Source organism: Schistocerca nitens, chromosome 7 (assembly GCF_023898315.1).
Source record: "Schistocerca nitens isolate TAMUIC-IGC-003100 chromosome 7, iqSchNite1.1, whole genome shotgun sequence".
Classification (NCBI taxonomy): domain Eukaryota; kingdom Metazoa; phylum Arthropoda; class Insecta; order Orthoptera; family Acrididae; genus Schistocerca; species Schistocerca nitens.
The window spans coordinates 337,064,414-337,087,924 of record NC_064620.1 but is presented as its reverse complement, the minus strand read 5'-3'; the positions used below and the strand labels follow the sequence as shown (position 1 = coordinate 337,087,924).

The window sequence follows — 23,511 nt, the reverse complement described above, 5'->3', positions numbered from 1 at the left end:
TGACGACGCACAGCTTCAAGAAGAGGTAACCACGTGGTTGAAGGCGCAGGCGGCCGAATTTTACGACGAAGGAATTTCCAAGCTCATCCATCGCTATGATAAGTGCCTTAATTTAAATGGCAACTATGTAGAAAAGTAGTATTTAAGTGTGGCTATCATCTGTATATAATAAAAAAAATTCCAATGCTTTATTTATTTTTAATTCCAAAACGTAATGTACTTTGTGGATAGCCCTCATAAGCAGAACACTCACTGGCACAGTAGTATGTGATTCAGTCTGTATTTTGGTGCTAATAAATGCTTAAAATTATGCATTTCCCAATATGAATGTCATTACAGGGGAAAAAAGACCTAAACCTATTTATCAGACAAAAACTGTTTATGTTGATGTCCAGATAGAAAACTCACAAAGTGAAGGCTAGAAACTTTATTGATGTAGACAAAAAGATGCAAACATTGTAAATAAGAAGACAAAGTATCAAGAAAATGGGCAACCAGACAACAAAGAATGTAAAATCTTGAAGTCAGTAGATGATCAATCAGCTTCTGAAAAGGGGTAGGGAGGGCGAAGGTTGTGGTTTTTTCCTCACTTATCAACAAAGGCTCAGTAGCTCTAAACACAAGTTGCTACATTTTAATGCATTTTATTTCATTTACATCTATACCCTGGTAATCACTGTGAAGCACAAGGCAGGGTGCTTTTTTTCCATTCCGTTCACATAGGGAGCATAGGAAGAATGATTGCTTAAGTGTGTGTGTGTGTGTGTGTGTGTGTGTGTGTGTGTACTGTAATCACTGTAATCTTATCCTCGTGATCCATATGGGATATCAACAATGTAGGAAAAGATAGATTGCTACTTACTGCAAAGAAGACACATTAAGTTGCAGACAGGCACAGTTAAAAACACTCGCATATAGCTTTTGGCCATAGCCTGCATCAGTAGAGAGAGAGAGAGAGATAGAGAGAGAGAGAGAGAGAGAGAGAGACCGGAGTTGGTGGTCGTATGTGCATGAGGTGTGCTTGCTTTGTATATGTGTGTGTGTGTGTGTGTGTGTGTGTGTGTGTGTGTGTGTGTGTTCGCTGATGCAGGCTGTGGCCGAAAGCTACATGTGAGTGTCTTTTAATTGTGCGTGTCTGCAACTTGGTGCCTTCTTTACGATAGGTAGCAATCTCTCTTTCTCTACATTGTTGATTTTCCTACCTGGAGTCTCCATTGCTTGATCCCTATGGGGGCAATACATAGGGGTTGAATTTCTTTCATAGATTCATCACTTAAAATTGGTTGGTTGATCACATCTCAAATCATACAGGCCATGTCAACTCATGGTCATGAATTTCTCTGGAAAAAATATATATTTTTGAATATGTCTGCTTGTGTCTGGATATGTGTGGATGGATATGTGTGTGTGTGCGAGTGTATACCCATCCTTTTTTCCCCCTAAGGTAAGTCTTTCCGCTCCCGGGATTGGAATGACTCCTTACCCTTTCCCTTAAAACCCACATCCTTTCGTCTTTCCCTCTCCTTCCCTCTTTCCTGACGAAGCAACCGTTGGTTGTGAAAGCTAGAATTTTGTGTGTATGTTTGTGTTTGTTTGTGTGTCTATCGACCTGCCAGCACTTTCGTTTGGTAAGTCACATCATCTTTGTTTTTACATATATTTTTCCCACGTGGAATGTTTCCCCCTATTATATTTATATTAGACCTCTATATCATAAGTGTTGAGAAATAAAGTATTTTCGTTTTATCTTAATTTTTGTAAATTGTACAGCCCTTTGAAAAATGTATACTTTGTAAATAACTCTTAAAACAGTAGTGAAAAAAAAAACTAATAAACCAAAAGTACTGGAGACCTGGCATATTTTTTGGGTTAAAGCTCCATCTTAGTGTATTGAAATTTAGTTGACACCTGCACACTTATGGACTTGCATCAACTTACAAACTTAAGACAAAAATACAAAATTAAAGTTTTTTTTTCTAATTTGGAAAGTCACAGAATGCCATATTACCTGATACTACTGATGTAATTATAAACATTATCTTCTCTGCTCCAGCTATCTGTAAATATTTATTACTAAAAATGTAAAAAAAAAATTGAGTATTTATGAATTATTTAATTTAAAAACCCCCATCCAAAAACTTTTGAGAATTAAACAAAATATTATTTGTCAGTGAAAACACAGTGGGCAATATTTTTCTGTGTAAAGTGTTAAAAAATTTTCAACATTCTGCGTATTTCACGTCACTGAATTTCTAGTGTAAAATATGCATGTTGGCACACTGTTTCCAGCACTTTTCTGTTTATAACAAATGAGTGATAACTTGCACATAAACCATTCTACAGCGAGTTTTGTGTTTGGTTTGATCTTTTTGTTAGATACAGTGTCAGTGAGGAAATGCAATAGTGAAAGAGTGAGCTGTGTGAACTATGAAAAAAAGACACAAGAATGCAGTGTTTAATAAAAGTGAAAAACACTTTACAGTTGTTGGAAATCTGTCAGAGGTATTCCAGAAATATCTTTATCTCCAAGCAACAGTATTAAGATCGCATCCATTGTGCAGGAATTGCTACACTCACTACAAGAAGAAATTTAATGACAACCCACCTGAACGATCACTATTACCCAAATGTGAAACTGAAGAAAACAGTGCAGATGGTTATATTCCTGTGTGTGAAGTTGTTACTGCATTGAATGTTAGCGTTTCGGCTGTAGCCCCTACTATATCCCCCCTTAAACATCCAGGAAAGGTAAGAAGCACAAGAAGAAAACAATATGTAAAAAGAAATGTGGAAGAAATTGAAACAAGTTTTATACAAGCAAAATCTTCAAAACTTTGTGGAGTTTATAATGTCGATGCACTTGAGAACCTGAGATAGTGATATATGCACGAAATGTGATATGTGGTTTCAATTCCTAAATACTGATATTCAGCAGTGATCTACACTGAGAAGGTACAGTTACTGATACAAAGTAGCTACTCTAAGCGACAGATACAGAAGTACATACCCACTTTATCACATTGATTTCAAAAGCTCATAAAATGAAGAATGAGAAAGGCATGCCCAGATTCTTACTGTGGGCATCCATCGCAAGATGATACGCTTACTACTGTTCTGGAATATCACCTAACCAGGCTGATGTTACCTCTGTTAGTGGAAACGGTGAAAAAGTTAAAAAGGTAAAAAAATATATGACAAAATCAATAAGAGAAGATATCTCATAATGAAAAAAGGAGAACCTGAATTTAAAAATTGGTCTTACAAAATTCTACTCCTTATGACCAAAATGGATAAAAAGCCAGCCAGTGAAGGAAGTATGCACATGTATTTACTGCACTAATTTGAAACTTGTTTGTTTCATAATAAGCAGTGTCACAGGAAAGAAGTACACAGAGATGGACATTATGCTATTGTGTGTATGTCAAGAGCTACAAGATAAATGTTGGTTGCAGGAGTGTGCAATCGGTCTTGGTGCTGAAGTGATGACTGTTGAAGCATTGCACGTTCAGGATACTGACAATGACGTAACCTATGCATTGTGGGAGGGAAGAGAGTTGGTGAAAAAGACAGTAGAGCCAGAGAAGTTTGTTACAGAGGTTAAGCATTGGGCCGTGAACGGAATAGCTGATCATCATATCTGGAGGATTCAGAGACAGGCCATAGCAGAAGTAAAGCCAGTCACATTCCAGAATACTGACATATTTCTTCAACTCGATTTTGCTGAGAAATTGTCTGTTGCTTTGCAGAATGAAATTCAAAATTACCACTGACACACCGCAGGTATAAACATACACGTGTTGCTCACTTTCTTGGAATATCACACTGTTTTGATATTGTCAGTGATCTCATTCATGACATGGCACATGCATGCTATGCTGTCAGCATGGTAATTGATAACTGGAAGCCATGCATTTCCTAAAATGTGTATCTGACTGATGGTGCAGCATCTCATTTTAAAAATCACTTCCGGCTTTATGAGTGCAGGACTTAAGACAAAAAAATTGATATTTACAGCTGCAGGTCATGGAAAAAGTGCATGTGATGGGGTAGGAGATCTCTCTAATCATCTTGCAACAAGATTTAATCCGCAGCATGAAGCTGTTGATGCTACAAGAGATGCTGCTGGATTTACACACTATATCAACATTAGTAACAAAATGGAACTTTTTAATGCTAAATGAAAGTACATTAAGGGAATTCCATTTTAAAAAGAGAGGAGTGGTCTACTATGAAGCCTGTGGTAGGAATTCAATCAAGTCACTACTGGGTTGCATCCCAGAGTGGCACATACATTGCAAGGACAGTCATCTGTGAAATGCAGCCTGTTACTGTGTATGAAATGCAGAAACCATAGTGTACATTAGAAGACTTTGCAGTGAGCCACTTCATTTTTCGTGTGTATGACAATCGGTGGTGGGTGGGACAAATAATAAGTATGTCTCATGAGCTGCGAGATATAACCGTCTCCTATGACACCTCATGGTCCTGCTAATGCTTTGAAATGTCCATCATCAAAAGATCAGTGTGCGATTTCCATTTCCCAAGTACTGCTCTTGTTGGATCATCTTTGCCTGTGTGCAAGCTCAGCTCAGCTGTACAAGTTCAATGACAAGCAGATGAAAAAAACAAATGAACTCTTTTCAACAGTGCAGTATTGATTGTTACATTGTAGGCAATTTTAATTCGTGGAAAGTCATGAAAAAGTAAAATCATGACAGAGGACAATAATAATCAGTGAATAATATCATAAAAAGAAAAGTGGGTATAAGTATTCTGCATCTCATTTTTGTTATAAAATGCTTTTGAACAAAATTATGAATTATTTTCCCAGTCACGTATAATATTGTAAAGTAATTATTTTGATTCAGAAATACCAGTTTTTCGTGGCATTTACTTAAAATGAGCGATCAATATTGACCTTGAGAGTAGAGCTAGGTCTACCTAAAAAGTTTCTCACATTTTGTACAGACAAGTATTGCCCACTCTGATGGTACATTCCCAAAGTACATTGACCAGCTAATGTACCATGAGGTTTTTGCAACATTTAGGATGGGGGCTTTGGGGGAAATAATTTCTAAATAACCAAAAAATTTCGCATTCTTTCATCTTTATGTACAAATATTTTGACAGTTTAAAAATTTCATGCATTAACATCATAACTGACAGCAGTCCTTCCACTTTGTCATTTCACAAGACAGTTAACATTCTGTGACTATTCATATTTTCAAAACATAATTCTGAAATTCACAAAAGCTACAAATTTTCATCGTTTATTATTCTAAAGAAAAAGGAAAAGAAAAAAGCTCAGAAGTATATTCATCATGCCTCATAGTATGGGGAACAAAGTATTTATTGGAAATAAATTCAGATCTGGATCACTTTTCGTTTCTTTATTACAATTTTTCAACTTTCCCTTTTGGTGCAACATTTTCACAAATATTCTCATTTAAAGAAGTCTGTAGTGTTTTATATATATTTGAAATAGTGGTGTGACACATGCACTCTAGACCTGTATGATTTGAGATGAAATTGTGCAGTTCATCTGTTGATGTAACTAAGGTAGCGTTGAAAGTATAAACTACTAATCCATTTTAATGTTATATGCAGAATGCAGAGATGTCATTCAATTTTGGGACACAACCTTTCAAACATCCACCAACTGATGGATATTTGGCCATTTGTGAAGCTCCTAAAGAATATGTGAAGCAAAATGAAACTGGAACTGGAGCTGCTTCATCACAGAGCAAGTCAGTGAAGAATGCTCCTCAGGCAATTGTTATAGAGGCAAGTGGTCTGCTATTAAAATTAATAAGAATATTTCAGTAATATGCAGTGTAAGTAGGACTTATTATTGCTGAAGAAATAAGTTTGATTTTCTGTACGCATCATTTGTTTTGCCATCAGATGTCATGAAGAATATTGCAAGTGCAAGGTAAATATTGTATAGGATATTATGTGCATTTCTTTGAAAGCTAGAAAGTGTAATGACACTAGACAGCATTTTGCTTACAGTATTTTTGATTTAGGGTTGGGTGGGGTAGTTTGAAATGATTTACTAGCTTCTTAAATTCAAATGAGTTATTTTTGTAATTTTAAGATGTAGTAGGCCTGAAATACAAACTCTGCTCTGATTATTAATCTGTTGATTCTAACTGTCACTTGTTTACTTTTACCGTATGTCTTCATATGTATCCCAGGTAAGGAGTGAATGGAAACAGCAATCTCAGAAGTGTGGCATGTATATGGATTTGCCAGCAGGAGTAACTATAAACCAACACTTGCAAGAGTTCGATCAATGTGTATGTTGCTAATAAATGACACACCTGCTCTGTAGTACTCGTCAAACACCTGACTAGTTGAAATCTTCTGAAATCTTGATTCAACACCAACCTCTACTAAATCAGTACTCAGACAGCTGCAATAAGATTTTATTGAACATTGACTGTAGATCAAATGAGATTCTTCATTTATACAACGAAAAGACTGTTCCACACTCAGCTTTCACTCAAAGTTTTCTTCAGAAAAGAAAGGAAAACAAATATATCCACGCAAGCAGGTACACCTCATGCATACATGATCACTATATATGCTTGATCTATCCAGGCTGCAACTCTTGCATTGTTTCAATGTGGTAGTGGGGGATGGGAAGACGGAGGGATAGCAGAATACAGGTGGGGAGAGGAGTGTGCCATCTGATGGAGCATGCAGGGACTAAGACGTGGCTGGGCAAGACTTCCAGGTGACAGCCCCTGCCCCTAATCCCTGTATGATCCACCAGACAGTGCTCTTTTCTCCCACCATCCATACCCCACTCTCAAGTGCCTGCTTTCAATCAGTGCAAGAGTTGCAATCGGGTCAGAGCGCTGGGGATAGTTTTAATATGTGGGTGAGGTGTGCTGTTTTGTGTAGTTGAGGTGTGTGTGTGTGTGTGTGTGTGTGTGTGTGTGTGTGTGTGTGTGTGTATAACAGAAGGAAACATTCCACGTGGGAAAAATATATCTAAAAACAAAGATGATGTGACTTACCAAACGAAAGCACTGGCATGTCAATAGACACACAAACATACACACAAAATTCAAGCTTTTGCAACCAACGGTTGCTTCGTCAGGAAAGAGGGAAGGAGAGGGAAAGACGAAAGGATGTGGGTTTTAAGGGAGAGGGTAAGGAGCCATTCATATCCCGGGAGCGGAAAGACTCACCTTAGGGGGAAAAAAGGACGGGTATACACTCGCGCGCACACACACACATCCATCCACACATATACAGACACAAGCAGACATATTCAAAGACAAAGAGTTTGGGCAGAGATGTCAGTCGAGGCGGAAGTGCCGAGGCAAAGATGTTGTTGAATTACAGGTGAGGTATGAGTGGCGGCAACTTGAAATTAGCGGAGATTGAGGCCTGGTGGGTAACGGGAAGAGAGGATATATTGAAGAGCAAGTTCCCATCTCCGGGTATCTGACAGGTTGGTGTTAGTGGGAAGTATCCAGATAACCCAGACGGTGTAACACTGTGCCAAGATGTGCTGGCCATGCACCAAGGCATGTTTAGCCACAGGGTGATCCTCATTACCAACAAACACTGTCTGCTTGTGTCCATTCATGCGAATGGACAGTTTGTTGCTGGTCATTCACACATAGAATGCGCCACAGTGTAGGCAGGTCAGTTGGTAAATCACGTGGGTGCTTTCACACGTGGCTCTGCGTTTGATCGTGCACACCTTCCGGGTTACAGGACTGGAGTAGGTGGTGGTGGGAGGGTGCATGGGACAGGTTTTACACCGGGGGCGGTTACAAGGGTAGGAGCCAGAGGCTAGGGAAGGTGATTTGGGGATTTCATAGGGATGAACTAACAGGTTACGAAGCTTAGGTGGACGGCGGAAAGACACTCTTGGTGGAGTGGGGAGGATTTCATGAAGGATGGATCTCATTTCAGGGCAGGATTTATCCTGTCACAAGTGGGGCACTTTTGTGGTTTTTCTGTGGGAGGTTCTGGGTTTGAGGGGATGAGGAAGTGGCTCTGGTTATTTGCTTCTGTACCAGGTCGGGAGGGTAGTTGCGGGATGCGAAAGCTGTTGTCAGGTTGTTGGTGTAATGGTTCTGGGATTCTGGACTGGAGCAGATTCGTTTGCCTCGAAGACCTAGGCTGTAGGGAAGGGACCGTTTGATGTGGAATGGGTGGCAGCTGTCATAATGCAGGTACTCTTGCTTGTTGGTGGGTTTAATGTGGACGGACATGTGAAGCTGGCCATTGGACAGATGGAGGTCAACGTCAAGGAAAGTGGCATGGGATTTGGAGTAGGACCAGGTGAATATGATGGAACCAAAGGAGTTGAGGTTGGAGAGGAAATTCTGGAGTTCTTCTTCACTGTGAGTCCAGATCATGAAGATGTCATCAATAAATCTGTACCAAACTTTGGGTAACCAAGAAGGCTTCTTTTAAGCGACCCATGAATAGGTTTGCGTACGAGTGGGCCATCCTGGTACCCATGGCTGTTCCCTTTAATTGTTGGTATGTCTGGCCTTCAAAAGTGAAGAAGTTGTGGGTCAGGATGAAGCTGGCTAAGGTGATGAGGAAAGAGGTTTTAGGTAGGGTGGCAGGTGATCGGCGTGTAAGGAAGTGCTCCATAGTAGCGAGGCCCTGGACGTGCGGAATATTTGTGTATAAGGAAGTGGCATCAATGGTTACAAGGATGGTTTCCGGGGGTAACAGTTTTGGTAAGGATTCCAGGCGTTCGAGAAAGTGGTTGGTGTCTTTGATGAAGGATGGGAGACTGCATGTAATGGGTTGAAGGTGTTGATCTACGTTGGCAGAGATACGTTCTGTGGGGGGCTTGGTAAGCAGCTACTGTGGGGTGGCCAGGATGATCTACTCAATCTCCCACTTCCAGCTCCACTCCCTCCAAAACCTCAAAATTCCAATCAACACAATCTGGAACCACAACACCCTAATTCAGTAGTTAACCTTTCCTCTAAACCTCTCTCCCAATCCGAAACCTCTGTCCTATCCAAAGGCCTCACCTTCAGCCCCACTCCCAGATTCAACCAAACAGCCCTCGTCAAAGATTTACTGTCCTACACTCGTACTCTCTGCTGGAAATATCACTTTGCCACGAAGAAAAATGATCCTAATCCTACTCCTAATGATCCAACTCCCCAAGACACTATCCAAATTGAACCCTGCCTGGAACAGTTCCGTCCTCCGTCACACCGGGACCCACCTCCTCTTCCTCAAAATCACCCTCTCCAAACCTTCCAAGAATTTCTGACTTCCAGCCTTGCCTCTCAATCCTTCTTAAAAAACCTTAATCCTACTCCCAACATCACCACTGCTGAAGTCCAGGCTATCCGTGATCTGAAGGCTGACTGATCCATCGTCATTCTTCCGGCGGACAAGGGTTCCACGACCGTGGTACTTGACCGTCGGGAGTATGTGGCTGAGGGACTGCGTCAGCTTTCAGACAACACCACATACAAAGTTTGCCAAGGTAATCCCATTCCTGATGTCCAGGCGGAGCTTCAAGGAATCCTCAGAACCTTAGGCCCCCTGCAAAACCTTTCACCTGACTCCATCAACTACCTGACCCCACCGACACCCCGCACCCCTATCTTCTACCTTCTTCCTAAACTCCACAAACCCAATCATCCTGGCCGCCCCATTGTAGCTGGTTACCAAGCCCCCACAGAACGTATCTCTGCCTACGTAGATCAACACCTTCAACCCATTACGTGCAGTCTCCCATCCTTCATCAAAGACACCAACCACTTTCTCGAATGCCTGGAATCCTTACCCAATCTGTTACCCTGGAAACCATCCTCGTAACCATTGATGCCACTTCCTTATACACAAATATTCTGCACGTCCAGGGCCTCGCTGTGATGGAGCATTTCCTTTCACGCCTATCACCTGCCACCCTAACAAAAACCTCTTTCCTCATCACCTTAGCCAGCTTCATCCTGACCCACAACTTCTTCACTTTTGAAGGCCAGACATACCAACAATTAAAGGGAACAGCCATGGGTACCAGGATGGCCCCTTCGTACGCCAACCTATTCATGGGTCGCTTAGAGGAAGCCTTCTTGGTTACCCAGGCCTGCCAACCCAAAGTTTGGTACAGATTTATTGATGACATCTTCATGATCTGGACTCACAGTGAAGAAGAACTCCAGAATTTCCTCTCCAACCTCAACTTCTTTGGTTCCATCATATTCACCTGGTCCTACTCCAAATCCCATGCCACTTTCCTTGACGTTGACCTCCACCTGTCCAATGGCCAGCTTCACACGTCCGTCCACATCAAACCCACCAACAAGCAACAGTACCTTCATTATGACAGCTGCCACCCATTCCACACCAAACAGTCCCTTCCCTACAGCCTAGGTCTTCGTGGCAAACGAATCTGCTCCAGTCCAGAATCCCTGAACCATTACACCAACAACCTGACAACAGCTTTCGCATCTCGCAACTACCCTCCCGACCTGGTACAGATGCAAATAACCAGAGCCACTTCCTCATCCCCTGAAACCCAGAATCCCCCACAGAAGAACCACAAAAGTGCCCCACTTCTGACAGGATACTTTCCAGGACTGGACCGGACTCTGAATGTGGCTCTCCAGCAGGGATACGACTTCCTCAAATCCTGCCCTGAACTGAGATCCATCCTTCATGAAATCCTCCCCACTCCACCAAGAGCGTCTTTCCGCCGTCCACCTAACCTTCGTAACCTGTTAGTTCATCCCTATGAAATCCGCAAACCACCTTCCCTACCCTCTGGCTCCTATCCTTGTAACCGCCCCCGGTGTAAAACCTGTCCCATGCACCCTCCCACCACCACCTACTCCAGTCCTGTAACCCGGAAGGTGTACACAATCAAAGGCAGAGCCACATGTGAAAGCACCCACGTGATTTACCAACTGACCTGCCTACACTGTGATGCATACTATGTGGGAATGACCAGCAACAAACTGTCCATTCGCATGAATGGACACAGGCAGACAGTGTTTGTTGGTAATGAGGATCACCCTGTGGCTAAACATGCCTTGGTGCACGGCCAGCACATCTTGGCACAGTGTTACACCGTCCGGGTTATCTGGATACTTCCCACCAACACCAACCTATCCGAACTCTGGAGATGGGAACTTGCTCTTCAATATATCCTCTCTTCCCGTTACCCACCAGGCCTCAATCTCCACTAATTTAAAGTTGCCGCCACTCATACCTCACCTGTCATTCAACATCATCTTTGCCTCTTCACTTCCGCCTCGACTGACATCTCTGCCCAAACTCTTTGTCTTTAAAAATGTCTGCTTGTGTCTGTATATGTGTGGATGGATATGTGTGTGTGTGCAAGTGTATACCCGTCCTTTTTTCCCCCTAAGGTAAGGCTTTCCGCTCCCGGGATTGGAATGACTCCTTACCCTCTCCCTTACAACCCACTTCCTTTCGTCTTTCCCTCTCCTTCCCTCTTTCCTGACAAAGCAACTGTTTGTTGCGAAAGCTAGAATTTTGTGTGTGTGTTTGTGTTTGTTTGTGTGTCTATCGACCTGCCAGCCCTTTCGTTTGGTAAGTCACATCATCTTTGGTTTTAGATATATTTTTCCCACGTGGAATGTTTCCCTCTATTATATTTATATAAAGAAACATTCCAGATGGGAAAAATATATTAAAAAACATATATATATCTAAAAACAAAGATGATGTGACTTACCAAATGAAAGTGCTGGCAGGTCGACAGACACACAAACAAACACAAACATACACACAGAATTCAAGCTTTCGCAACAAACTGTTGCCTCATCAGGAAATAGGGAAGGAGACGGAAAGACGAAAGGATGTGGGTTTTAAGGGAGAGGGTAAGGAGTCATTCCAATCCCGGGAGCAGAAAGACTTAACTTAGGGGGGGGGGGAAGGACAGGTATACACTCGCGCGCGCGCGCGCACACACACACACACACACACACACACACACACACACACACACACATCCATCCGCACCTACACAGACACAAGCAGACATTTGTAAAGGCAAAGAGTTTGGGCAGAGATGTCAGTCGAGGCCGAAGTACAGAGGCAAAGACGTTATTGAAAGACAGGTGAGGTATGAGTGAGCCAGCAAAGTATGGCATAAAGATATTTGCCCTTGTTGATGAAAAATGTTCTACACCTGTGAGATGGATATACATGCTGGTAAGAAACCGGAGTTGGAGCATCATGTCAGTAATCACACTTCTGTCATCCACAGTATGGTAACACAAGTAGTCAATAAATGGCGTAATCTGTTGGCTGTTGATAACTGGTTCAGTGATGACCCCCTGGCAGGTAAAAGAATATCAGTCATTGCCACCTTGAAGAAGAAAAAATGACAAATTCCAGTGGAGTTCAAAAACGTGTAAAGGAGCAGAAAATATTCCAGACTTTCTTGTTTCAGGGGAGAGGTAATGATGATGGTTTCAAGTCTGCACTTGGCGATATGATTGAGGACACAACTGGGCCCATGAAAAAACCTGAAATCATCACATTTCACAATCAAATGAAAGGGGGCATTGACATGGTTGAAAAATTGTGTGCTACCTTTTATGTTACGGTTACACACACATGGCGATGAACAATGGCTTTTTATACCCTCCCCCCACCCCGTACCTCAACGTGGCTGGTATAAACAGTAAGGTTATACACACAAGAATCCACTTTGACTCTGGCAGCCAGATGGTCTCCTTGTGCCCCCCACCACTGGTCGAGGAAGGTTTGTTCACCTCTGGAGACCCAAAAAGGGGCACCACTGATGGAAGATTAATAGTTACAGCAGTTATATGTGGTAATATAACATGGAAAATAACATTGTGTACATTTTCAAATAAAAAAAAATTATGTTGAAGATTTGAAAAATCTTAAACTTAGGAGTTTTCTTGTTAAATTTGTAGTTCATAGAAAACCTATAACTGTGTTTGTCAACCAAGTTTTAACATATTGAGAAAGAACTTTAAAGCAAAACATCTGTCAAGCCTCTGGCACTGTTGGTTCATTAGTTATATTTTCTTTTAGTTCTCCACTGTACTAAGAGTTACTTACAAAATGCGTGTTTTCACAGGTCTCTACCATTTTGTAAAAAATCAAGAGAAAATGACAATATTTTATTTTGTAACAAGTATGGTATAGAAGTCTAATATATATTTTTTTCTAGAGAAACTTGTGGTGATAAATTGACACACTCTGTATGAATTGAGATGAAATTGCCCAATAGGTGTTACTGTATTTGTAACATATTGTTATGATTATGAACCCCAGTTTTAGCGTGATAATTTGACGCTAAAGGATTTTTTTCCTTTTCACACTTTTTATCATTTCTGATATTATAAGAACATACAAAATATCTTATGGATAATGGTAGACAGCTGTCAAAAGTTTGGTTTTTCTTAAGCAATTTTTATTTTTTATAGTGTGCTAGTTGTGTGAATGAGTTGTTGTGCAGGGAGCTGTAACATTGTCTGTAAACAAATGTAAGTATATCCTCATTTCATTACAGAGAACATGTGAGAAAGAAATGTGTGCTTTACACCACAAGTAATCCTTACACAGTAAGCTCCTCTCCTACTCAGATGAAAGTTCTGTACCAGGATTGAGGACTAAATTTAAGAACATGTTCATCTCCTTGAGTGTTTCCTGAACATGTTTTAAAAAGAATCTTTTATTTACAGCCATCTCGTGAATTAGCTGAACAAACATATAACCAGATAATTAAGTTCAAAAAGTACTTGGAGAATCCAAAAGTACGTGAACTGTTGGTGATTGGTGGTGTCAATGTCAAGGACCAAATTGCAGCACTGATGGCAGGAGTAAGTTCATCATACAATTAAGTGTAATCTGTGAACATGCTGTACACTCATTTTTGAAACGAAAATACATTTTGCTATTTGAATGAGTGTAGCAAATCCATTCTTAATATTTTAATATCACAACAGGTTGACATAGTTGTGGGAACACCAGGCCGCTTGGAGGATCTGATATCTGCTGGTCATCTCTCTCTCACTCAGTGCAGATTTTTTGTTTTGGACGAAGCTGATGGTCTTCTCAAACAGGGCTACACTGAACTCATCGACAGATTACATCGTCAGATCCCAAAAATTACATCTGATGGCCGAAGACTGCAGATGATTGTCTGTTCAGCTACTCTACATGCTTTCGAAGTGAAAAAAATGGCGGTAAGTTTCATTTATGTGTTTGACACTAATAAGAAAAATGGTTTGATGGTTTTCAAATTGTGAAAAATATCTGGTTCCAAGAGAAAAGGAAAAACTAATGTAATGTTTACATAGGAACGTCTCATGCATTTTCCCACATGGGTTGACTTGAAAGGTGAAGATGCTGTTCCTGAAACTGTACACCATGTTGTGGTAATGGTAGACCCCCAGAAGGACTCAAATTGGCACAATCTACGTCGCCATATTCAAACTGATGGTGTCCATGCGAGAGACAATGTTCGGCCAGGAAATAACACTGCAGGTTAAATTATAGCATAAATTCATCTTTAACGCTCATCAGTTTTCTCTTAATGAGCATGCACTTATTTAAACTTTTTTGTTTTAGAAACACTTTCTGAAGCCATCAAGATGCTGAAAGGTGAATACTGTATGCGTGCAATCAATGAACACAAAATGGATCGGGCAATAATATTTTGTAGAACAAAGCTGGACTGTGACAACCTGGAGAAATACATGAACCAATTGGGTGAGTTTTGACTTAAGTAATAGCTAAAATGTTGATGTGACAGATACGTCAATAAAAGAATGCAGTGTGAAATTGCAATAGTTTGGTGCATTCTTTCTTTGGCCAACAATATCACATTTCAAAGACGAGATGAATAGTTCATTATTGCCATTTTGTTTATTGAGACATACTTCATTTTTTGATAAAAGCTATCTATTTGTCACAGAAGGATTCTTTCCATCAAGGAGCAACTTTTTTCAGAATTTTATCCCATAACCTTAGCTCTGCCAGTTTTTTGTGCACATGAAAAATGTTGAAAATCCATGCTGGCATTATGGGGCTCACCGTTATATTATCATTACAGCCAGTTACATATAATGGGTATTTCCCCAAAAAAACAAATTGCTAGTAGTAGTGTCTATTTGTAGTAACAGAAAAGTGTGAGTAACATCTAGTTACAAAATTAGGTAAAGTATGCTAGAATACAAACCAATTTATCTGATGAGTGGCTGTTAGCAACTTGTCAATTTTACTTGCATGGTGGCTTATCTATAGACTATCATTTTTAATCATAAAACTAGAGTTCAACAAGAAAAACTATACTTCTGAAAACATCACTTCACTGGTCTCACCATCCTTCCCTAGGTCTCTTCTGAAGAAAAGACAGCCATACACAACCTGAAAACAGATCCAGACTTCATCATTCTCCCTGAAGACAAAGGCTCCCCCACTGCTGTGATGAGTCACACTGATTGACACAAGGCCTCTGCCAGTGGCCTGCCTACAAGCTTTGCCAAAGAGATCCCATCCTAGAAAACCAACATAACCACTTATCCCTACTGAAATCCATAGGCCTTCCCAGAAGCACTCACCTGAGTCAATCTCCCTCCTCACCCCAACAACACCCCATACACCCATCTTTTACGTGCTCCCCAAAAATACAAAACCCAACAATCCTGGACACACCATTGTAGATGGCTATTACACTCCCACTGAAAGAATTTCCGCTCTTGTTGACCACCGCCGCCACTCCTTTACCTCGTGGATCCCTACTCATCACTGTTGATGCCACCTCCCTATGCACAAACATCCCTTATGCCCATGGTCATGCCACTATCGGACACTACCTCTGTTCACATCCTTTAGACTCTGAACCCAACACCTCATTTTTATACGCATTAACAACTGTATCCTGACCCACAACTACTTTTCCTTCAAAAGGAAGTTTCACAAATAAATATGCGCCACAGCCAAGAACGTGTGCATTGCACCCTTCTATGTCAACTTGTTTATGGGCCATCTAGAGGAAACCTTCCTAGCTTCCCAAGACTCCCAGCCCCTAGTCTGGTTTAGGCTCATTGATGGTATCTTCATGATCTGGACTCATGGCCAAGACATCCTATCCATATTCCTTCACAACCTCAACACCTTTTCTCATTTCTACTTCACCTGGTCGTCTTCTACTCAGTGCACCACCTTCCTGGATGTTGACCTCCACCTCGTTGATGGCTCCATTCCCACCTCTGTCCACATTAAACGTACTAACCACCAACAGTACCTGCACTGAGACAGCTGCCATTCCTTCTACACCAAAAAGTCTCTCCCTTACAGCTTAGCAGCTGTTGACAACAAATCTGCAGTGATGAGAATTTACTTCCCCAGTTTACTGAAGGCTACACAAAGATCTTCACAGACAGCTAATACCCCTCAGATCTAGTCCAGAAACAATTTCCTGTGCCATATACTCACACAACTCCAATAATCCTCCCACCACTTGCAAGAATCTGCCACAAAGAAGCGCCCTCTTGTCACCAACTATCACCCTCGACTGAAACAGCTGAACCATATACTTTGCCAGTGTTTTCTCTCTCATCCTGCCCTGAAATGAGGAACATCCTACCCAGGATCATGCACACCCCTCCCAAACTAGTATTCTGTCACGCACCTATCCTACACAATATCCTAGTGCATCCCTACACCACACTCACCCCCAACCCCTTGTCACTGGGATATGATCCCTGTGGCAAACCAAGGTGTGAGACCTGCCCAATGCACCCATCCCACCTCCTACTCCAGTCCTGTCACAGGCTTAACCTATGTCATAAGGAGTTGAGCCAATTGTGAACGCAGCCATGTCGTACACCAACTCTGCTGCAAACACTGCACAGCCTTGTATGTTGGTGTAACTACTAACCAACTGTCCACTGGGATGAATGGCCAGTGCCAAAGCTGGCTACCCAATGGCACAATATGCTAAATTTCACTTCACAACCCAAGTCATCTGGATCTTTCCCTCCACCACCAGCTTCTTTGAATTCACGTATGTTAGTTATACTTACAACATATCCTCCACTCCCATAATCATCCTAGCTTCATTCTCAGGTAGCCCACTGTCCTCACACTCTCCGCCCACTGGTTTCCCCTTAATCTTGTCACCCCCTCCCAATTCACATTCCCATGTTTCCTTCACCATGTGCCACTTCCCATAGGCAGCCACCCACCTGCCGCTACAAACTGGCTGCAAAAATCGTGCCCCCCATATACCTGCTCCCCCTCCCTTCCACATTCCTCGCCAGCAGTCTGGCCGCCTCCCTCCTAGCCACTACCCATACAACCTCAGTACCTCTCCCTGCCTCCTCCTCCCTTTACCCACCTCACCCAACATACCTAACAACCATCAGTCCACCTGTTACAAATTAGGATTGGCACTGTTAGTCTACGGGGCATGATGAGGCATAGCTAGGTGTGCATGTGTTCGTGCTTCCATGTCTGTTACTCTAGCACATCAAGAGATAACTCCAGAATGTAGATAGTTTTCATTCTTTTGTGTGTGCCCATTGACAACTCAACACTCCACTTTTAAGCGAATAGTCTCTTTTAATCCCAAAGTAGCTACATTCTACAAGAAAATTGTGTGTCAGAAATGCTGGCCAGCACCTCCTAATGGGAGGCAAAACACACACACACACACACACACACACACACACACACACAAACAAACAAACAAACACAAACATACACACAAAATTCAAGCTTTCGCAACCAATGGTTGCTTCATCAGGAAAGAGGGAAGGAGAGGGAAAGACGAAAGGATGTGGGTTTTAAGGGAAAGGGTAAGGATCATTCCAATCCCGGGAGCGGAAAGACTTACCTTGGAGGGGGAAAAAAGGACAGGTATACACTCGCGCGCACACACACACACACACACACACACACACACACACACACACACACACACACACACACACACACATCCATCTGCACACATACAGACACAGGCAGACATATCACAGCAAAATTGGATTGAACTGGCAGTGACAGTACACAGGTGCAACAAACATCATTTGTGGGCATTCAGAAGCTTGCTAACACTGGTCTCCCTCTTGCCCCGCCATCACAAACCCAGAACACTCTCTAGCCTATGATGCATCATTGCAGCCTACAGTGCCAATGAACATGAATTGAAAGTGATTTGTGTTATTGGTAACAGTACAACATTATGTTACCAGTAGCAGCTAGTTTTTTAATGGAAAAAAAATAAAAGGTTTTCATATGATGTGAGCTATAAATTGAAAGTAATAACATATGCAGAACAACATGGAATCAGAGCTGTTGAGCAGCAGTTCAACCCTCCACAAACATTAAAAACCATTTGCGATTGACGGGCTAGTAAAGAAGAAATGAAAAAAATGAGCAAGACTAAATGCAAAATGGCCAAAACTAGATCATGACATTTTGAAATGGATTCAAGGACATCATCAAAATTGCATTGCAATTAATACAAGAATGATTCAAATACACATTCTGAAGCTAGTGCTACAGTGGAACTTATCAGACTTCAAGGATAGAGTTGCTTAGTACTACAGGCTTTTGAAGCATCAGGGACTTAGCATGCAAACCAAACACAAAATATCTCATAAAATGGCTTCGCTTTATTATTCAGCATCAAAAGAGAACCAACTTGGGAAAGCTCTAAAACTGTAACTATAAAAACAAGTGAGCATGAAAAATTGCAGTACCCTGTTATCCTTTCATGTTGTGCTGACAGTACTAAACTTAATCCAGTGATTATTTTCAAGCTCAAAACAATGCCAAAACCTTTGAAAATACCACCAGGTGGTGGTGTTCGCATACATGGTCAGGGTTGGATGGACAACACTGGTACGAAACTATGCATTAACACAATGGGGGGAGAGAAGCAAAGGTGCTATATGGAAGAAGTGGTCTCTTCTTGTACTAGACAGTTTAGCAGTCATGTGAAAAATTCTGTGAAAGAGAAATCGAGACGGGAACAAATGGATGATGGATGAAACAGCACAAATTCACACCGAAGGGAGCTCTAAAACAACCTACATAAAGTGTGCTAGGGGATAAAACAGTCATGGTCTAGAGTGAGAGAAGAAATAATTGTTAAATCTTTCAAGAAGTGTGGCATAAGAAACACTCTCAACAGCAGTGAAGACGCTGTTAAGAGGAGGAGGAAGAAGAGGTGGTGGTGGTGGTCCATATGACGATTTTCAGGTATTTCAAAGGTCAGTTTGGTTTTATAAACTAATAATTTTTTTAATCTGGCATTGCAGTCTAATAATAAAAATGGTAATGTTATTTTTTTTAAAAAAATGCTTAAGTCATGGTACATCTTATAAGCCGTAGCGTCATATAGTCCATAAAATAAGACGGGGTAAAAACTGTTAGCATCATGTTGTATAGAGTGATTATGAAAGAATTATAACCTACAGTTTTCCTTTATCACGTTTGAGAACAAAATTCATGTGCCGCTTTAGTGAGTGACCTGAAAAAATTTAGCTTTTTATATGAAGTGCAATGCATGTAAATTAAATATTTGTTTCTGAAATGTATTTACCAGTTGTAACAGATATCATGGATAAAATAAAAAAGTCTTTCCATCTACATGTAGCAGTAGATAGATTACGTGAAAATCTTCCTACATGATACACTGACTGCCAAAAATTAACTAGCCCCTCTCTCTCTGCCGCCATAACTAGTGCATGTTTCATTGAGTAATATCTGCCTTTTGTTGTGTATATCTGCTGTATTTACTTTTGTATTTGAAATACCTGCCTACAGTGTAGTTCATGTTGATGAAATTTCTCACGTTTATTTTTCATTGGGAAAGGTGTTAAACACATCAATGTAAGACAGCTGCCACACTAGTGCGAAGTGCTTTACGTTGCTATTTCAACATAAGAATAAATGGGAAAGGGGCAACCAAAAAATTTTGAACTGAGCGAAGAACTTCCAAGTGACAGGACCAGCTACAATTGAGAGACTTCAAGGTCACCCATGTTCCATGTTAACTCGTGACCTTGTGGAGAGAGTAATACAGGCAATATTGCATAGTCCCTAGGGTTTTGTTCATTAGTATCCGTATTATAATGCATCTTGCATGCAGTTATTGAAAGGCTATTAGGTGCGGATCTTTACTTCAGTCTATATAAAATGTAAATGGTATACCAACTGTGACCTCAGGATTTGAATTTACTGGTGTCTGACTACTGGAGTTGTCATGATAAACCAAATTTTTTAGTGAATTTAATCATAACTAAATACATTTTATTATCAGTGGAACCTTTAATATGATACTTGCGACTGGAAGCCACATAGAGTACCTCCCTGTAGGCTCAACATTACATATGGTATATTATAATTTGCTTTGCTTTGCTTTGAGATTAGGGGCCTATACTTTTTCCAATATAATGCTGGAGATCCTGAACAGTGACACATTTATACAGTATATGCCCATGATGGATGACGCTGTGCTTCATGAACTGCGTACTTGTTATCGTCTAAGACAGCAGCTGTGGTTAGTGAGATGATACCACTGCAGGAAAATCACTTGGTCTCTGTGTGACATGTTTCGATAGTGGTGGTGGTGGTGGTGGGGGGGATTTAAAGTATCACTTAAGAGTATTTTGTAGTTGAACTAGTAGGTTGGTAGGCATGTTTATCTATATGCGGAATCGAAACAAACCAGTCAGATGGTAGACTGCTTGACAGCATTGATTGCTGAGTGCAGGTAAGCGTGGATTTTAGCCATAAACATTGTGTCCGAAAGGTTCATAAATACTTTGTAGAATGGGAAGACTGCAGTGAACCTAACTACTTAAAGCAAATATAATTCTAATATTTTTTACTTACAACAGTGCCTGAACTAAAGATTAACAGTACGGAGTCAAGGCCAAACTCATTCCTTCATTTTGAAGGTGTTCGGCTTCACGCAACAGCTTGTGATTGTCTGTGCCCGGCTTAAAAGGAAAAAAAAGGGAGGGACGACGACGATTCAGAACAATGCACGAAGTGGTCGGCCCTGAAAAACTACCCAAAAAGAAAATAGTATCATCCGAAGGCAATCGATGGTCAAACCCAAGAAATCAGCCCGGGAAATATGTGAAACTCTACAGGTACAACATGGGGTGAAGGTCCTTGTTTCAGTAGTTAAATGTCACTTAGCAGCTATAGATCTGAATGGCAGGCAACTTTTCAAAAACATGTGATAAGTGCAAAAAATAAGGTTAGACTACAATTAACTATGAAGTGTGTGTCATGGACCACTGAAGACCAGTTAAAAATTCTATGGAATGATGAAAGCAATTTTAATCCCTCCTCCACATATGGGATACAGTATGTTTGTCAGCCAAAAAATGAGAAGAAAAAGTATCAAGTACCCATCATTAAGCACGGAGGTGGAAGTAACTTGGAGTGGGGTTGTTTCTCACGAAGTGATGTTTTATTTCTTCAAGGAATTGTTTGAGCTATGGAAGAAGATTCCTCAGGCACACTTGGTGAAACTCGTGGATTCTATGTCATCCATGTGTGCTGCAGTAGTACACACAAAGGGTTATGCAACCAAATATTATGCCAAGAACGTTGTGGATCAAGAATGCATTATTGTTTTTCTTCTGTCTAGTACGAACGAACTACTTCTGAGCCTATGTAATTTGTTCATTTTTGTTTTATTATTGATGCAAAGGTTAGGATTGTATAATACATATAATAAAGTAAAGTACACATTATAAAGATTCAGTAATTAAGCTCTTTTATTTAAATTTTTACCTAAAGAATTTGTTCTCTCTGCAAAATAGTTTTTAGTGATACTGTTCATGCCACATTGAAGATATAACCATGTCTTCTTGCATCACTCACACATTCACTTATGACTACTACTTGTAGGGTTTCTTAAAGCAACAAGCCAACTTCAAACCAAAAGGCATCTGAAAATACAGCTCATTCTGATAGAAAAGGTGCACGAGGCCATGGATGCAATACTCTTGCATGGTTTTCCGTGCCTTTGCCATCATTGCGTGCTCCCTAGCATACTGAAGTGCCTGGAGAGCTCTTCCTCTTTTTGAAACTTAACTTTGTGGCAGATTAATACTGTGTACTGGACAGTGATTTGAACTCAGGATGTTTCGCAGGTTAGTGCTTTACTGACTCAGCTATCCAAAAAATACTCAAGACCCATCCTCACAGCTTTACTTCCATCAGCTTTATCACACAGAAGCTCTCATGAGTTGTGCTTGAGTAGCTCAGTTCTTAGTTCACTTCCCCTCGAAAGGCAAAGGTCCCGAGTTAGTCTCAGTAGTACATAATTTTAATCTACCAGGAAGTTTCATATCAGCAAACACTCCTTTATCTTTGCTGATTATTCCTTCCCTTGTATTTTGTATGGTCCTGCAGTTGGTATACTGCACATACTGCTATTTTAAGTCCTGCTGAAAGTATTATGTATGATGTCCAGTCCCACAGGCAGCAACTGGCATTCAAGCAGATTCTCAGAAGCTGATTCCTTTATTTTTAGGCACATATGAACCTGTTTCCATTCTTTCAATGGTTTTAAGACAATATCTTGAGGCTTGCTTAACAGCTGAGTGACAACTGATATAAAGTTGACAGTAAACATTATCAACAGAGATGCTATCTTCAAACATGGTTGAGTCCAGAAACTAGGGAATTTATCCCTGGCAGTGTGCAGGGGCTTCAAAGGACCTAGGATCATACAGGACACTATGGATTGCCTAGGAGCACCTGGGGTCAGGTGGTGTGTAGAACCCCGGCTGCAGGACCACATAGAAGGAGAGGGGGTAAGCACATAAGAGTAGTAGTAGTATTGGGGAGTACCTCGTGATGACAAACGAAATAATTGAAAATGGTGTGCAAAGATGACAAGAGAGAATAGTGACATACCAGAGAACATTATATAAGAGCTAGTTTCAAAAAGTTCCCAAAATATATTAATTAAAATTATTAAGTTTTACTTGGATCTTATTCTGCACCATCACCTTCAAAGTAGTTCCCTTGGGAGTAAATGCACTGATTCCAAGGTATCTGCCACTGTGGAAATACAACTGGGAAGTCTTTTTAGGCTGTTTGGTACTCTTTGTGATTCTGTGAAAAATATTTCGTCCTCCCAATTTAACTTTCATCTTGAGGAAGAGGGAGTTACGCAGAGCTAGGTCTGGTGATTGTGGTGGTAGCGACAAACTGTCATCTTGTCTTTGGTCAAAAATTCGTGAATAATGTAGGTTGTATGCGTTCATGCATTGTCCTGGTGGAGTACTCAGTTCGTATGCCACTCCTGTTGATGTTTCCTGCTTGTGTCCTCCTTCAAACATTTTGGAACATCGTGATGGAACTCTTTATTGATCATCTGACCAGGAGGGACACTCTATGAATAATTCTGTGAATATAAAAAAGAAATTAATATCACTGTTGACTTGTCGAGCTTGTTTGGATAGGTAAAAAAGGACTTTTCAGTTGTGGCATTTACTGCATAGTTTCAACTTCGTA

At 40.9% G+C, this 23,511-nt stretch overlaps 1 protein-coding gene across 1 annotated transcript in view; it reads left to right on the top strand.

The window, feature by feature from the left end:
- Positions 1 to 23,511, top strand: part of LOC126195130 (ATP-dependent RNA helicase Ddx1) — an 84,167-nt gene that overhangs the window by 32,912 nt on the left and 27,744 nt on the right. Inside the window, exons 6-10 of the mRNA XM_049933627.1 lie at positions 5,608 to 5,784; positions 13,695 to 13,832; positions 13,959 to 14,198; positions 14,313 to 14,499; positions 14,584 to 14,724. Coding sequence (XP_049789584.1) covers positions 5,608 to 5,784; positions 13,695 to 13,832; positions 13,959 to 14,198; positions 14,313 to 14,499; positions 14,584 to 14,724 — 883 coding nt within the window. The remainder of the gene's footprint in view (positions 1 to 5,607; positions 5,785 to 13,694; positions 13,833 to 13,958; positions 14,199 to 14,312; positions 14,500 to 14,583; positions 14,725 to 23,511) is intronic.